At 41.5% G+C, this 17668-nt stretch overlaps 2 protein-coding genes across 2 annotated transcripts in view; one reads left to right on the forward strand and one right to left on the reverse strand.

Moving 5' to 3' along the window:
• Positions 1-16020, reverse strand: part of LOC115545850 (beta-1,4 N-acetylgalactosaminyltransferase 2-like) — a 45629-nt gene extending 29609 nt beyond the window's left edge. Inside the window, exon 1 of the mRNA XM_030359316.1 lies at positions 15978-16020. The gene's annotated coding sequence lies outside the window, so the exon portion shown is untranslated. The remainder of the gene's footprint in view (positions 1-15977) is intronic.
• Positions 9436-12395, forward strand: LOC115545852 (G2/M phase-specific E3 ubiquitin-protein ligase-like). The gene is made up of 5 exons (XM_030359318.1): positions 9436-9841; positions 10019-10197; positions 10417-10589; positions 11479-11693; positions 12024-12395. Exons 1-5 carry the CDS (start codon positions 9538-9540, stop codon positions 12287-12289), a joined length of 1137 nt encoding a protein of 378 aa, XP_030215178.1. The 5' UTR covers positions 9436-9537; the 3' UTR covers positions 12290-12395.
• Positions 16021-17668: the final 1648 nt, after the last annotated feature.

A 17668-nucleotide genomic window follows, 5' to 3' on the forward strand; every position in this document is an offset into this window, starting at 1 on the left:
TTGTTACATTCGTATCAAGTCAGCTTTAATGACGATCGATCAAACATGCACTCCTTGGTTTATTTTTACAACGGACCTCATGTTTGAAATGTATGTGATAGAAAACGATACAAGCGGCGTATTGATCTACTGTGCTCAGTCAGCAGCAAGTAGAGTGTGAAGTGTATAAGATAGTGTTGTAATACTGCGTGTACAAACCAGCCTGATACAAATAGTAGAATTTTGATAGCCCTTGCCCTCGTCCTAGCCATGCATTTGTGTGTTGACAGTCGTAGGAGTTTTGATCGACGTAGCAACAGTAACTAAGCAAGGGGGCTTTGCGAACGTGCGCTGGGACAGCTGATTCGCCAAACAGGCTCGCAGTCTGTGTTCTACCACAGTCCCCGACGTTATTCTCATATCTCTCATGATTCTTTTTTTTTTTTCTAAAGATGAGTTGATTTTGTAACGAGTAACGAAGGTTTCAAGCGAAATGTAGCGGAGTAAAAGTATCCGTTTTCTTCGCAAAATGTAGCGAAGTAAAAGTAAAAGTACAGAGAAATATAAGTAGTAAAGTAAAGTACAAATATCCAAAAAAACTACTTAAGTACAGTAACGAAGTATTTCTACTTCGCTACTATACAACACTGCTCATGTGACATCATCGCCGAATTGCGTAAAAAATAACCGTTACTAACCAAAAACGACAAAAACTGGACTTTAACACCATTTTGGAGACATTTCTAACTTTATATACATATTTTGAGTGCTTTATGTACCCATTAATTGAAACTTCCGGTTAACCTGCACCATGGGCTTTAAGATGTGTAGACACAGCTGGCCTGTGGCCAAGTTTTTGAAGTCTGGGGTCAAAAGGTCCAAAGGAGCCGGCACCACGCTGCTTATGAGACAACAAAAAGTGAATGTTCATTTCTCTCCTAAATTGTTGTCATTATTAAAGAGACGCCTGATTCTCAGATATGCATGTTGGATGGCTAGGGTATAGGTCTGGGAAGAACTTCAGGCCAAAATCTTGCAAGCGAGCCGCTGGGTGCAGGTGCAACGAGATGGAGCACTTGCTGAGTCATTTCCTGTAGGGCTGGAGCCACAGGTTGAAGCGTATGCGTCCTTTGAGACCCCCTTTGATGTATAATAGACCTCAAGGTTCAGCTTACTTAAATGTTGTCGACCCAGTCACCTATTGCATCACTTCCTTTAGGGCTTCGGCCTCCTAATTGATCATTGTAGTATAATTGAATGCCGTCTTTCATATATATGATACCTCCACCACTGGGACGTGGCAACAATTCTCCAAATCCATATGGGGAGGGGGGGGTGATGCTTGTGGACAGTAGGGTTGTACACTAGACATAAATAGGAAGCAAACTCAGGAGAAGGAATGACCTCTCACAAATATTTATTGAATAAATTGTTTCAAATAACCCTGCCTCGTTTAATCAATGAGCTTGGTGTTTTGCTTTAGAAAATAGGTTATAGAAGAAGACTAAACTGCAGAAAAAAACCCCATCCAAGCTGCCTTTTAAGGATACCTTGGAATATCTGTCTCTTTTTTAACCATCGGACCCTAGTTTACGACAAAAAACACACAATTGAGGGCAGCTCCTTTGCTGCGTGATTTTTAGAGCCATGTAAAGATTAGAGGGGGCGATCGATAGCAACCACCATAGCAACCATAACGGTCAAGTGACTGGATGCAGCCCCGTTGAAAAAAATAGAATACCACCCTACACACTGAGGAGAATAATGATATTTAAATTATTATGACCATGAAGTCTTTTTTTGCATGGGTTTACATTTTGTTCTGTGTAGCATGGAAAAATCGGAGAAACACTCCCATTCAGAATGCATTGGTTTACATTTCGTTCTTTGGAGCACGGTCATTTTTATTTATTTTCAGTTTTTGAGGAGGTGCTTCAAAGATGCAAATTTTTCTGCAATAATCCAAAATCCAATGGAAAAACCCGTTGGCTTTTTGTCAAGGGAACCCAGGGCGACGCTCACTTCCGGGTTGGCCAACATACGTCATCCCTCCACCACTCTATACTGTAATAACACATGTTCAAGTTGAATGATGATGAATGAATTTATTCTTTATTCTGCCTTAGTATTTATTTATTTATTTAGCAGCGAAATGCATTGTGTGTGTGTGTGTGTGTGTGTGTGTGTGTGTGTGTGTGTGTGTGTGTGTGTGTGTGTGTGTGTGTGTGTGTGTGTGTGTGTGTGTGTGTATAAAACGCTATTTTATGTTGAAATGCGACGTAATCCAGTGTTCACGAAAACGTACACCGTCAACGTATGCTTTTGGCAACTGGGTTGGCTCTCTCAGATATACGTGTTTCTAACAAGATGATATCATTAAAAGTTACATAAAGTAACGGTTTAATAACACAAACGCAGGAAACACGTGAGCTGATAGTTTAGCGAAAGCAGCGTCCCTAACAACCTGACGTCGTTGAAACATGCGAGCCGATAAAATCTTCCTAATAACTATAAAACTAAAGATCAGACACAATCACTGACTGAAGATTATGCAAGTAAAAAGTAGATTTCTCGCTAGAAATGTTATTGGAAACACGTTTAACGGTGAATCGGTCCTAAAATATTGCATTTCCCATTCAGATAATAAAGATTAATAAAGATCATACACATTCACTGACTGAAGATTATTCAAGGAAAAAGTATATTTCTCGCTAGAAATGTCATTAGAAACACGTTTAATGGTGAATCTGTCCTAAAATATTGCATTTCCCATTCAGTTAATGCTGGGTTTTGCGTATGCACGCGAAAAGGTCATTTGGCGTATGTACTGTACGCATTTTGAAAGTGTCAAACCGTGCGATCTGTACGCATATTGGTGAGACTGGGTTGACTGATGTCTTTTTGAATATTTATTTTCTTTTAAACTCTCTCTGAAAAACAGTAAACTTTAATAAACAGAAAAAACGCTGTGACAACGTTAGCGCCATAAACCTAATACAGAGTCCATCTTCTTCTGAAACCCATGAGTCCATGACTGGTTTTATATCTCTGATGGCGCGTTTTCCCATAATTCCCTGGGATAGATATTTAAACAAACTTAACACAAAGCAATGACACAATATCTATTTTTAACAGTACAACTTCAATCATTTTTAACCAAATAATAAAATCATGAATTCAACAAATAACAAAATCATGAATTAAACAATTAAGTTAAATACATATTTAAATCTCTGTAATGTCCAGACTGTCTCTGAGACAGTTACATCGGGGAACATAGGACCCTTTTTGGGAAAAGCGGGGAACATAGGACCCTTTTTTAAAAAAAAGGGTCCTATGTTCCCCAGTCTCATACAAAGAGGGGAACATAGGACCCGGGGAACATAGGACCCGGGGAAGACACGCTCCCGTTATTACGACTTGTCGCATTCAAGTGCTCTGGTCGTAAATAAAAAAACCTCAATGGACGATACAAAGTTTTTTCTCCATTTAGGATTTGTATCGTATCTACTGCAGAGCTCATTTTTGTTACAGCAGCAATTTCCAATTCACAATTAAAAATGTTGTGCTCGTAATCGGAGATAGGCTACTGTAAATACATCTATGCAGATGAGTAGGCCTGCAGGAAGGAAGCATCCCCCCCCTCCCCCCACATGACCGTTCACATCATAGACATCTTATAGGTTCACATTGACTGTTGCACTGCACGCAATTGACGGCAATGGCGGATTCACAAGATTCAGATCAGCGGTAAGTTTGTCCTATATATTATAAAATTGACTTTGAATGGTGAGTCAGCATTTACTACGACGGAGTATTAAAGAAAAAAATATTTTTGACACATCGACTAGTAAATTAACACGTCTGTTCAGGGCCCCCTGCTGAACAGACGCATTTTTCCGCACAACTTTTTCAGCTTTTCAACACTAATCACCACACTGGCTCTGCCCTAAAACAGCGAGGATCTCTTTATTGTTAAACCCGATTCTGAAATACAATTTTACCAAGTTATCCACACATCCATTGGATTCAGTGCAGGCCCTGTGGAGCGGGACCTGCACAGGGCCTCAACTATCCTCAACATTTCGAGTTTACTTTAAAATCGACCAATCGAGATTAAAGTCGACATAATATTTCAACTTTATTCTCGACATTTCGAGTTTAATCTCGAAATGTCGAGATTATGGTCGACATGACATTACAATTTTATTCTCGACATTTCGAGTTTAAAGTCGACGTGTCGACTTTAATCTCGTCACGGCAAAAATATTTATTTTCTTCATGTGTGGCCCTACTACTCCGTCGTAATTTACACTATTGCAATTCATATCATTATTAAAGTTTTTCATCTTATTCCGTAACTTTTTGGCTCAATAACTTCAGAAGTTTTAACCATTTTACATTTAGATGAATAGGCCTATGTTATGGCTAGGAAGGGCTGAAGTAAAAAAAAAAATTGAGTGTGACTTTTTAAAGAATGCACTGGTTAAATGTAAATATATATATATCAATATATATTATTGATATAAATATAAAGGTTAAATATGCCAATAAAGATGTCAGGCTACTAGCTGCTATCATGAGATCATGTATTTATTTAGAAAAGATATTACCAGTTAAAAAGCATACCCCATGATGCAAAAGTATTTTGCGTGCACATTAGGGCTGCCACCTGAAAGTCGATGATTCGATCAGTCGGGAACCCCCACAGTCTTTTTTTTTTTTTCTTTGTCAGTGGTGTGCATTAATAAAACCTATTAATATATAACTAAAAAATTAACTACAAATATTTAATGTGGGTCCCGCCGTTTTATTTTCTTCAAAACAGGGCGAGAACATTGATGGCGGAGCTGAGCCAGCTCCTGCAGCAGTATGGACCACCTCCTGCCCCCTCCCTGCCTCAGGCCACCCCACCTGCCTTCCCCTCCCTGCCTCAAGCCACCCCACCTGCCTTCCCCTCACTGCCTCAAGCCACCCCACCTGCCTTCCCCTCACTGCCTCAAGCCACCCCACCTGCCTTCCCCTCACTGCCTCAAGCCACCCCACCTGCCTTCCCCTCCCTGCCTCAAGCCACCCCACCTGCCTTCCCCTCCCTGCCTCAAGCCCACCTGCCTTCCCCTCCCTGCCTCAAGCCACCCCACCTGCCTTCCCCTCCCTGCCTCAAGCCTACCCACCTGCCTTCCCCTCCCTGCCTCAAGCCACCCCACCTGCCTTCCCCTCCCTGCCTCAAGCCTACCCACCTGCCTTCCCCTCCCTGCCTCAAGCCACCCCACCTGCCTTCCCCTCCCTGCCTCAAGCCTACCCACCTGCCTTCCCCTCCCTGCCTCAAGCCACCCCACCTGCCTTCCCCTCATTCCCCTCCCTTCATCAACTCAACCGCCCTGACACTGTTAGGGCGGGTCTTGGAAGGCTTTTTCAGCCCTACAAAAAAAAGAAAAAAGATTTTGCACAACCATGGGGGCATAGGTTTTTTTGTTGTGCCTCTACAGTCCAAATTCAAATTCCAACGGTAGAGGAGACCTCCAGCCTCCAGGCAGCTGGCCTTGGAACAAAACAAGTCATCTTCCCAGATGTGCGATGCACATCTGGGCAATTCATTGCAGTCTTAGAAGATGTTTTTCCACCCCTAAAACTAGCGGGAGGATTCAAGATCATGAGGAGCTGCCGCAGCAGGGATCTGATTGACATTCCTATGCCTGCAGGGGGCTATACAGTGAGCTTTCTGAAAAACAACAGCAGCCTAAATAAGGCAGTGGCCTATATAGTCCCCATGCAGCATAACATCACTTTAAAGGAGGTTGAAAATGTAAGAAATACCTTATAATCTCTCTTTTGTTTACATGTTAAATTTAGCTGTGATACACCATCATTTCTGTACATTACATTTAAGGAGGACGACGTGGGGCATCTCTACCCTCAGGAGATGTGCTGCAGGTGTAACTCTGCAGTTCCGTTGCATCTTTTGCAGAGCCACCTGCAGAACTGCACCAGCAGGTAAGCAAATGTCACTATTCCGTTACTTTTTCAGTTCCAGTACAGATTTTTTTTAGTGAGCATATGTGAGCCAAAGCTAAACTTTTCCTACGTATAGTTGATTAAATGACTATCAATCATCTTGGTTGGTGGTTCTTATTATTATGCACTCTGATAGTGTTGACTGCTGTGACCAAGAAAATCTAATGTTGTTAATACACAGCCAAGGCTCTGTAAACTTGTATGTAGACAAAGGGTATGTAAACAAAGGGGCCCACCATAGCTGGCAACATGCCTGTTAACATGCAAGTTTACAGAGCCAAGGTGTCGTAATAACAATGTTGTTTTGTTTAGCACACACACAGTAAGGACAGGTAGCGGCTCATGAGGAGATATTCACAGATTCTGACAAAGTGATCTTCACAAGAAACGTTCTCCACAATAGCTGACTCCACCCTTAAGAAGAATACAAAAATAAAATGTTTTGCTTGATAACATTTACACAGCCATGTATATTTATACAGTACATCTCTTTTAACACAACTTTTCATACATAACCTGTCATATTTATGTTAATCTACATCTTTGTTATGTTCTGTAGCATTGGAACAATGGGGACCGACTCCAGCAGGACGTGAGTAAAAATGTGATCTACATATTATTTTTTGCTCAAGATAGATTACAACGTCACAGAAAACATAAGAGAGGTCATTAGGGATGAGAATCGAGCGCCGGTTCCTATTCAGAACCGGTGCCCAGTGAACCAATTCTTTGGAATTGTCAGCAAACATTCATTTTTTTGATAAGATAAGATATTCCTTTATTAATCCCCCTTAGGAGAAATTCGCAGTGACCAGCAGTACAGTGGGAAAAGAGAGTGCTACAAGAGTATGCATACAATAAATGTACCAATTTGAAATAAAATATAATTAAACTATTAGAATAAAGATAACATACTATACTACATGTAACTCTCCGTTTTTTAGTGACTTGTCTATTAAAAAAAAAATATGACTTTGAGTATAAATGTAAATGTGCCAATGTGCAGAGGTTCCTGAGGTAATGCAAATGAAATAGCTAACAAGGTTTAACTAACAAGGTTATCAAGGCTACTCTTACACCTCACCTCCACAAAAAACAACAACAATATTTCTCTTTCCCCTTGTGTCTATCCGCCAACCATCTCAGTACCACACTAGAACATGTGTAGGTTTCACAGGACAGAAAGTCCAACAACAGGTCAAATCATTATTAATCTAAATTAACACATTAATTTGACAGCCCTAATTATTATAATACAGTGAAGAATCAAAGGACTGATTATGATTAATATCACATGAAATGTGTTCTTTTTAAAAACAAGATTTGAACTGTACTATGTTGTGTGCTTGTTCTCTTTTTTGTGTCATTAAGGACTATTCAGCAGCAGAGCACATGGTCCATGAGGATTTGCCTGTTGCAGAATCATCAGTTGCTTTTCAACTGCCGGCAAGGTAATAAACAAATTAGTCTTTCATGTTCTATTAGATGAAGGCTCATTGTATTATTAAACCAGAATCCATTTGACTTTGTTGTTGTTTTTCATGTGTTTTTCAGCTGAACCTGTTAAAACATGGCAGGTTCCAAAGGGCCTGACTGCTGCTGGCTTTGTCGCCTACTTAAAGTCAGTTTACCCCCAAATGGAGAGGAGAAACTTTCAGTTCTGCAAAGTTAACCGCCACAGGGTCCTGATCTCCCTTGAGGAGAAAACCCCTGAACAATTACGTTCCAGTGGAGTGTTGGGTCGTTCGGCTCTATATATTCGCCCTGAGGTTAAGTATTGTTCTTTATTGAATTTTTCTGTTGTTGTACAAAATAGATTAGATAGATAGAGAGTGAGTTCCAAGAGAAAATAATTAATGGTGTTTTCCCTTTCTCTGCACAAAAGCATACATGAGAAATTGTCATGCACTTAGTGATGTATTTGAAGTGCACAATACAAATAAATTATAACTATTGTTTTGTGTGTAATCTCACCCTTTATGCATCTGGAACATCAAATCAGACAAGTGATGAGGATGAAGGAATGCTGGTAAGTTTACTTAACTAAGCTGTTATTATCCGTGACATACAGTAAATGAAATAGTACAATAAACTGGCAAATAGTAAATTAGATACCACCTTATAGTAAGGATGACAAATTTATCCAGTAAATCAAAATTATTTTCTCTCCATAGCCAACATACATCATTTATGATTAGAAGGCATATGTATTTAATTCACTAAAACTTCTGAAGGGTTAACAGATTGGAAAGTATACTTAACTGTGTGCACCCCAGTTAACAAGGTCCAGCATTTTTTTAACTCTAGATATGTTTACAGGACTTGTCTGATGGAGAAGTAGACCTGACCCAGGATGAAGAGCAAACGGTAAAGCAAGCGAGATCTAAGAGTTATTCAAATTAAATCTAATGCATAGGAATGGTAGTTAAAGTGCTACAAGAAGAAAGCCATAGTAATTACAACCATACTGACCTTGAGCAACAGGAGGAGAAACATTGTCTGCTTTGTTTGATTTTCGGCAGTGATCGTAGCACAAATACAACACACAAATCAAAAAAAGAAAGAAAAATTGCAATGACAAATGAGAAAAATGACTGTCAATCTCTGGCCAGGTATATACTGAAGGGCCAATCAAGGTCTTTCCTTGATTTATAGATAGAGTGATATATCCACCCCCTTTTATTCTGTTTTCGGTTCCTACACCAATGTATAGAGAAAATTTGAATGTTTTGGGCATACAGCTCTGTTAAACATTAAGAGACCAGTCTGGATTTTTCTTAAATCTTCATCTCTACATTACTTAATGGAAATGCTCTTAATGATTATATTCTTAATGCGAATTTGGTAGACATGTTTTCGGTAGTTTATAGTATAAAACCAAAATGTTCATTCTACTCAAACATATGCCGATAAATAGCAAAACGAGACACTGAACATTTGAGTGGTCAGGGAGTGGTCAGTGGTCTCAATTTTTTCCAGAGCTGTATATTGAATGGTGATTAATCATTATGAATCATGATTAATCCACAGCTACCCTGTGATTAATCAGATTAATTAATTATTAATTGTTTGACAGCCGTAATATACAGCATATACAGTATATATACCTAAAAATACAACGCTGCATGTGTCTGTAGTTGGTTTGTTTGTTCAAATATATGTGACTGATTTTGCTGACCACACACTATTATTTTATGTTTATAGCATTCACCCATTGCAGTAACGAGGGTGGCTGCATCCCCTTCTCCACCCGGCTCCTCTCCACAACCCAGATCCCCTTCTCCACCCGGCTCCTCTCCACAACCCAGATCCCCTTCTCCACCCAGCTCCTCTCCACAACCCAGATCCCCTTCTCCACCCAGATCCCCTTCTCCACCCGGCTCCTCTCCACAACCCAGATCCCCTTCTCCACCCAGATCCCCTTCTCCACCCGGCTCCTCTCCACAACCCAGATCCCCTTCTCCACCCAGATCCCCTTCTCCACCGAGATCCCCTTCCCCACCCAGATCCCCTTCTCCACCCAGATCAGATTCCCTGCAAGGCATGAAAAATATCTTGCAGGCACTACGTGCAAATGTAGCCGAGCTGACCCCAACTGCAAACTGTTTTAACGTAGTTAGGTCAGACATTTTGCAGAGTGCAATTAGAACAGTACAGAGGAGGGCATTTAACCCGACATGTAAAATAGATGTGGTGTTCATGGACACACTAGACGGGTCCAGAGAAGGTTCCGTCGACACTGGGGGACCAACAAGGGAGTTCCTAACCCTTCTTATGAGGGCAATTCTGGCATCCAGATTCTTCGTTGGACCAGAAGACAGCAAGCACCTAAGCCTGGATTCCATTGGTATGTTGATGACAGGACATTGCAGACACACAAACGTATATAAAAAAAATGGCCCAAACATGTACAAGGTAATAAGATATCCTAGCAAAGTTATATTGGTTTTCAACCTCAGGTACCAGTACATTAAAAAACTTTGAAACTTTCCTACAATATTTAAAATGTTGTTTGTACTTTCAGGACTTAACCGGGGGACCTATGTCACCATTGGCAAGATGATCTCCATTTGTATTGTCCATGGAGGAGTGGGGCCCCATGTCTTTTCAGCGAGACTGCTCTGCCAGCTCACAGGGGAACCAGCTCCCCCTGTTGATGTGATGGAGATCGATGACGAGGAACTGAGGAGTCAGATCCTGAGGGCAAGTTACAAATGAATGAAAGAAATATTCCTCCTTTTGAAGACCATATAATAATTTGCTTGCACAGTTCAGATCATTAATGGATCCACCTTCAAAAATATGTCAAGTTATTTGAACATACTGGTTGTCTAATATATTTTAACACATTTGATGGAACTTAATGGTCATAGAGTTGTGTCATTATTTCTTAAGGACTCAATAACTATCTTTTCCTTACAGATCAAACAGGCATCATCCATACTGGAGGTCCATGCTGCTATAGCCAGTGCAGCCTCAAATCTGGCGCTATTGGGATCCCTGACGGTTATCAGAACGATGACAGACAGGGATGAGGTTGTGGAGTCTGCGCTAAAGTTCTATTTGGACAACCGACTACATGTCCCTCTCCAACAGTAAGTGTTTATCATTTTAGCCCAATATGTAGATTCATTTAATATGAAAAGTGTCTGCTTAATGCACTGCATAAACCAGGTCAAGCAGGTAGGCAGGGTGTTACGCCCCATTCTAGGGGCCTAGGACGCAACATGAAAAACCCCCACCTTCCCCAACTCCCAAGTAGCCACGAGCACACACGTTATTCAGTTTTAACCGAAAACAGGATTTTTTCACACAATATTATCAACGTAAGTAAGGTAGGCTTCAGAGTGGGGCCAGTCCAAAATAACAAACCAAACTTCCCTATCTGAAACAAAATGGACAATCAACAATCAACTCAGCTCCCTTTCTAATAATAACAAGAGAAAACAATACACACCGATATAGCAGCCCAACCCTACTATTTCACAGAGAAACTTCTAAACTGAAATACAGGACTTAGTAAACATGTGGCTTGTTGGAGGAGGATGGAAGTGTTGGCTGCCACGGTGGCCATCTTGACTCCTTTTATTCCTGTTGGGGTTTCCTGCCTCGGCCAATCACCGTCCCCGGCCGAAATGAGTGGCCCAATCCCCACCCAGGAATGGCACACTCCTATTTACATAGGAGATCGACAAGAAACACAAAGCCACACACACAAACGCAACAGAATGCAAAAACTACGGCCACAGTCTTAACAGTGTTATACAGGAGATCACTTACCAGATCGCTCCCCTACTGCTGACATTAATTTTTCCTTTGTTACTTTGAGTAAGGTAGGTTTTCATGGGATTTGTTAAAACAATGCCAAATGTAATTATTCCACGACCCTAATCTTTTAAAATAATGTTTTAAACCTAAAAAGGCACTGTTTTCCTATTCAAGTAGTAATGTCACTAATACAATCTTTTGGAATTTCTTTCAAAGATTGCGGCAAGGTTTGGAGTGCTTGGGGGTGCTGCAGGCGGCAGTAGGGAGCACTGCTTTTAGAAGGCTGTTTTCAGGTGGACCCCCTGCCCCACTGACAGCAGAGCAGGTGATGCATATGTTTGCAGTCAACTACTCGGTTCGAGGGAGCTCACGCAGGTCAGAGGAGGAGCGGGCAGTTGGCTACTGGAGGGACTGGCTCATCGATGTTGAAGGTATGCATACTTTGGTAACTTGAAATGAAAAATGGGAATTGATGAAATAGGGCATGGCAACCAACTGTGCCTGAGGACGTTTAAGTTTCATCAAACGTTGCGCCCACTGCAACGAACACCGGAGCCAATATGGTACGCGCTCTATCCACTACGCCCGATAGATTGCCTTCTTAACTGAGTTGTTCATAGGGAGCCTAGCGGTGTACAGACTTCTGTCTTTCTTTTATCCCGTCAGACATTTTGGTCCACAATAAAAAATGTAGGTCACAGAAATCCCAACATTTGCCTTGAGTAATTATATTGACTGAAGTCTTATCTTTTACATTGCAGCTGGAGATGCTGTTTTGGTGGTGGAGGACACGGAGAACAGAGTGACGCTGAACCAGCTCCTCATGTTCGTCACTGGGGCAGACAGAGTTCCTCCCCTGGGATTCCCAGGAGAGCCAACTATAAACTTTTTGCACACTGTCACGGTCTTCCCGGAAGCAAACACCTGTGCTATGATTCTAAAGTTGCCGCTACACAACACATTTGAATCCTTCTCTGATTCGATGATATCAGGAATCATCCAGTCCCCCTGTTTTGGTTATGCCTAATTTTTTGCTGCTATTTAAACTTTTTTTTTGCATGTTTTGCATCTTTAAATATGTTGTTATGCATGTTCTGCATCTTTAAATAAACAATGTTCCAGTTCCACGTTTTTATGCTTTGCCAGACCCTTATTGGATGACTACAATCAAAGCTTTTGTTTGGCCGTCTGCCAAAATAATACATGTTGGCTTACAACTAGTGACTACAATTAAGTCTTCTATCTGCCCGATAATGTTTTTCTTCTTTCTTGCCTTCTCAAATTCAACATTTGTATGGTTGATGCTTAAAATTTACTTTGAAACACAGATAAATGCGGTTGTTAATTCACAAATGTTTTCTGTTTCATCAAAGAAATTCCATTGTGATCATTTACATTGTTACATTGATTTATATATTAACTACAACTTTTGAAAAAGGGTAAGTGAATAATATAGCCTAGGGGGTATAGGCCTGGGGGGTATTCCACGAACGGACGTTTAACAAACAGAGTTAACGCTGAACTCTAGGTTGAGTGAGCCTGTGCCAACTAAACCAGAGCTGTCGGTTCCACGGCACCGGTTATGCATTAGTTCAATCAACACAGGGTTGGTTAACACAGGGTTGTGCGCGTCCACGCCAAACCTATAAAGAAGTGATTTATGGATCATGGAAACCCTGATCGAAATGGGGAAACGGGCCGCTTGAAAGTGAAAATGTCATGTTGTCCTGGGAACCGGATTTTCAGTTCTAAACAACCGAACGAGAGATGGCGTTGAGATGTGCGAGAGATGTGTCGTTTCTTTCAAAATGAAAATAAATCAATATCAAGAGGTGAAAATCACTACCAATCGAAACATGTCGAGGCGTTAATGTATTCACTGCACGCTACTGTGGAGAAGGCTATTTAAATATATTAAAGATTTGCGTGAGAATCCATCTCTCCAGCAAAAAGTCATCCGGATATAGCCGTGGTCTTATAAATCTCTCCCGGTGGATTGCACGAATAATTGGCGAGATCTGTTTTAAAACAGTTTGTCTTTTTAACACATAAAAACGAACGTTTTTTATAAAAATGTCATCAACTTATTCATCAACAAGTCATTAGATATATTAATACCAGAAAATAATGAAGAAAAAAATTATATATATATGGGAATCGAACCCCAGTCCCAACGGCGGCGGCGTGCATATCCTCTCCACACGGCGGCGGCGTAGCAGCTCCACACGTTCATTTCACACGTTGTTATCCTTCTCCAGGGAATCCTGGCTATGGCGAGTGGATAGTGCCAAACCTTAGGATTCCCTGGAAGAGGCGAAGGAGCAGCCTACCCTACGTCGCCGTGGGAACGTGTGAAATTTTGAATGGGATTGATTGGGACTGCAGACGAGAGACCAGCAGCGACGTCACGGCGACGGCATGGAAGATCCGCCCACCGGCGGCGGTGTCACGGCGACGTACATAAGGAAATTGTGACAAAATATACGTCTACTCTCGACGTGTGGATAAGTTCGTCGCCACTAAGACGCCTGCTACCCTACGTCGCCGTGAGAACGCCTGAACTAGAGAGAAGGCTATTTAAATATATTAAAGATTTGCGTGAGAATCGGTATCTCTCCAGCAAAAAGTCATCCGAATATAGCCGTGGTCTTACAAATCTCTCCCGGTGGATTGCACGAATAATTGGCGCTCCGGTATCAACAGGGCATGCCATTGTGAACACATGGACTCTGCGGTGAACGCAGCTTTAAATCCCCAAAACCGGGTTATGTTCCAAACTTAACCTGCACAAAACCTGGTCCGACCAGGTTTGATTCAGAGCATATGTTGCTATAGTAACTAACATACCGTGTTCATTTTGGAACGGAAACCCTAGGGTTACCGCAAACCCTGGGTTAATTTGCCCGGTTATGTGATAAAACCGGCTTTGTGGAATACCCCTCTGCATCAATCATCAAAACATTTTTGAGATCTGTTTTAAAACAGTTTGTCTTTTTGACACATAAAAACTAACGTTTTTTATAAAATGTAATCATCTTATTCATCAACAAGTCATTGGATATATTAATATCAGAAAATAATGAAGAAAAAATTATATATAGAGACTGGGAATCGATCCCCAGTCCCAACGGCGGCGGCGTGCATATCCTCTCCACACGGCGGCGGCGTAGCTTCTCCACACGTTCATTTCACACGTTGTTATCCTTCTCCAGGGAATCCTGGCACTATCCACTCGCCATACCTGGCACTATCCACTCGCCATACCTAACGCGAGTAAAATGTTGCTTATACGCATGTAACGCTCGTACGCGTCTCATACGCGCGTAAACCAATGGTTCCCTATGGAAAAATTGCCGATTTCATACGCGTGATACGCGGGTAACGCTTTTGGTGTGGCCGTACCTTTACAGTATAGAGGTGTGGAGGGATGACGTAGTGTGGCAACCCGTCCCCAACCCCTCGGGCTGGAAGACCCAGGGGAGAGGTTGTGGAGCGAGTGTACAGCCCATACCTAGCAGGCGGAGCCAGAGGACGTCCCTCCCGGCACACTAATCAGAGAAATAGGAAACACGGGGAACGAGGCAGCTCTTAACAAACATGCTCCCCTGTCCCCAAGCAGAGTTGGAGCTGGGAGCAACAGGAGTAAACCCGAACCACGGACGGAGAAGCCGACGGAAGGTGAGCCAAGCCGCTCTCGACGGGCCCCAAGGAGGACGCCGACGGGAACGACCCCCTGCTCCCCTAGAGAACAGAACGTTGTCCCCTCTTTTCCAAGGCTCCCGGAGTCAGTGTATTCTCTCTCGTTATCCCCACGTGGGCGTGTTTTGAGTCATCCCGAATAAATGCCCTCCGGGCTTTGAACCAGCCGTGAAGTGTGGTGATTCCTGATACCTCTGAGACATTTCTGGGCTCGGTTGCCACAGTATGTTGTGAGCGTCGCCCTGTGTTCCCTTGACAACAAATCCATTGGATTTTGGATTATTGCACCTTCAAAAATCTCACTGAACACGCCTTGCGATGTGGACCATTGTATCTATTTCACGCCTTTGTGTGATACCCAGCACCAGGATGAGGGTGAGGGAGAAGAAGTTTGACCGGTCAGACCGATCTATCTACACACGGAATATTTTATGTTTGTCAATTTTCTCACTTTTGGATAAATTGTCTGTTGGTCATATCTTTTGGATAAACATAGGCCTACCCTTATAGTCTTTGTTCCCCTAGCAAATGATATAACAAAGTGCACTTTCAGGGAGACTTTTGTTTAACACATTCAGCCAGTTGGAAAAGAGAACACACCAAATAGGCCTGTTTAGTAAGCAGGATTTGATGCCACATTCCTAGAATGATAAAATGCAATTCAATGTGGAAGTAACCCAAGTATTCAGAATACAATACTCTGATAGATCGATTAAATTTGTGGGCATGTATTCTGTAATCTGTAACTGCAAACATATTAAAAGTATCCTTCCCAACACTGATAATAGCGCATATTTACGACAATTCAAAGACATAAACCTTTAGGCTATAAATGTCTGCCTATTTAGCAGTCTTACGTATCAAACTGAGTGTGTTGTTTGGGAGTTCCAATAAAGTTATACACAAAAATGGGCAAAAGCTACAGTATTATTTTCAATATGATTAATATTTAAACTAAAACAATCAACACTTAAATAATATCATCAATAACATCATATCTCATTGAAATGACTTACCCTACACACGGAGTCAAGTGCATCAAGTAACCGAGTTGGTCCTATCGGGACACATAAAGGGGAGAGGCGACCTATAGGCTATCATATTACAACATTGAGGAAGTCTTTAATATCACAAAGTGCAACTCAATGTGCTTAACAAAAGATATGATGACCATTTTTAAAACATAAAATAAACAATACAATGTTGATTGTACTTACCTAACCTAATGTAAGGTTAGGTAAGTTTTTGGAGGGGTAAAAAGATCATAGTGTTATCGTAGTGTAGAAATTGTGTGTGTATTGTGTGTGCATGTGTGTGTATCTGAGTCTATGTGAATGTGTGCCTGATCGATGTCTGTCTATTCGTTTGTGTTAATCACACTGATAGTGTGTGTTCTTTGCACTGGGTATCCCAGGTTGACCAGAGAGACCGTACCAGTGCAGAGAGACCGTACAAGTAGCCTACAGGTAGACCGTACCAGTACAGAGAGGCCATACCAGTGCAGAGAGACCAGTACCATTAGCTCTTCATCATAAAGTTGGAGGACAAGATCCAGGTGTTTCAGTTCCTGGGGTGATTGGCTGATTGTGAAAGGCTACAGTATAGTGTTCACATTTTACTTCCTACTTTTAAATATTCTCTGCGATAACCCCTAACCTCAGTTCACATCGCTTTAAAGTCGATATATATCTGCACTTCTCTCTCTCATTTACATGACATGCAAAAAACAGATGGGACAAAATTAGCTGTAAGAACAATTTTTCTTAGTAGTTAAATATATATCAACTCTGTGCGTTCGACAGATGACCCATAAACAGCAATGTGTGTGCATTCGACAGATGAGACAGACAATGTTTGTGTTGTCAACAGATGAGCTATGAGCCACAAAGAGTCAAAGTCAGTGGATGTTCTCAGAAAGTCGTCAGGGTTTTGAAGTGAGGGAGGGATGTTGGTTAAGGGTAAAGTCATCTTACTGTGCTCAAGTACATAAACACTCAGTTCACCCAATACTTACTGAATTTCTGCACCCACCAGATGGTGACATTTTGTCATTCCTGTCACTATCATGCATTTTATAAGTTAATCATATACTTTTTATTTTTACAGCATTTGACCACAGCTTTCATTGTTGATTATCTTGTTAGGACGCTTTTGAAAAAAACGTGTTTTCCTCTTTGCTCCCATGATTTATGTTGCATCTAAACCTTTATCTGACAGTTTGTGAAAACTTCCCCCTACCTTTAAACCCCCCCCTCACTTCTTGCTCTCATCACTTTATAAGATTTAAGATTTACACCCTGCCTCAATAACATAAATGTACTGCACAATGAGTATCGTCAGAAATACCATTTATGGCTCAGGCGCCTCCACCTTATGCTTTGCCGAGGTTGTACTCACTACTGACTTTTCTTCCATCTTCCTTCCCAGAAAATAAATCTGGCAAGGGTAGATTCATAAAGGTCAAAAAGCCAGGAGCTGAAAACACTGAAGATGAAGACAAGCCTGGCCTACCGCAACAGGGTATAGGACCTTAGTTTAGGGAGTAGTTGGTACATAAACCTCCCAATAGAGTAGAACCCTGGCATTTGAATTCCGCATGGATAGTTAAATGATACCGTCCTTCCCACTGGTTTTAAAAAAATAAATAAAACCAAAACAAATAGTGTTGCGGTCTGCATCCCACCTGATAGTATGCATTAGGAACCGT

Source organism: Gadus morhua, chromosome 6 (genome assembly GCF_902167405.1).
Source record: "Gadus morhua chromosome 6, gadMor3.0, whole genome shotgun sequence".
NCBI classification, from domain to species: Eukaryota; Metazoa; Chordata; class Actinopteri; order Gadiformes; family Gadidae; genus Gadus; species Gadus morhua.

Bases quoted from the DNA above. Each gene is read 5' to 3' on its own strand.
- LOC115545852 (XM_030359318.1), top strand. From the start codon at position 9,538: ATGAAAAATATCTTGCAGGCACTACGTGCAAATGTAGCCGAGCTGACC. The intron at 10,198-10,416 runs GCAAGTTACAAA...TTTTCCTTACAG, and splicing joins TGAGGAGTCAGATCCTGAGG to ATCAAACAGGCATCATCCAT. The intron at 11,694-12,023 runs GTATGCATACTT...TTTACATTGCAG, and splicing joins CTGGCTCATCGATGTTGAAG to CTGGAGATGCTGTTTTGGTG.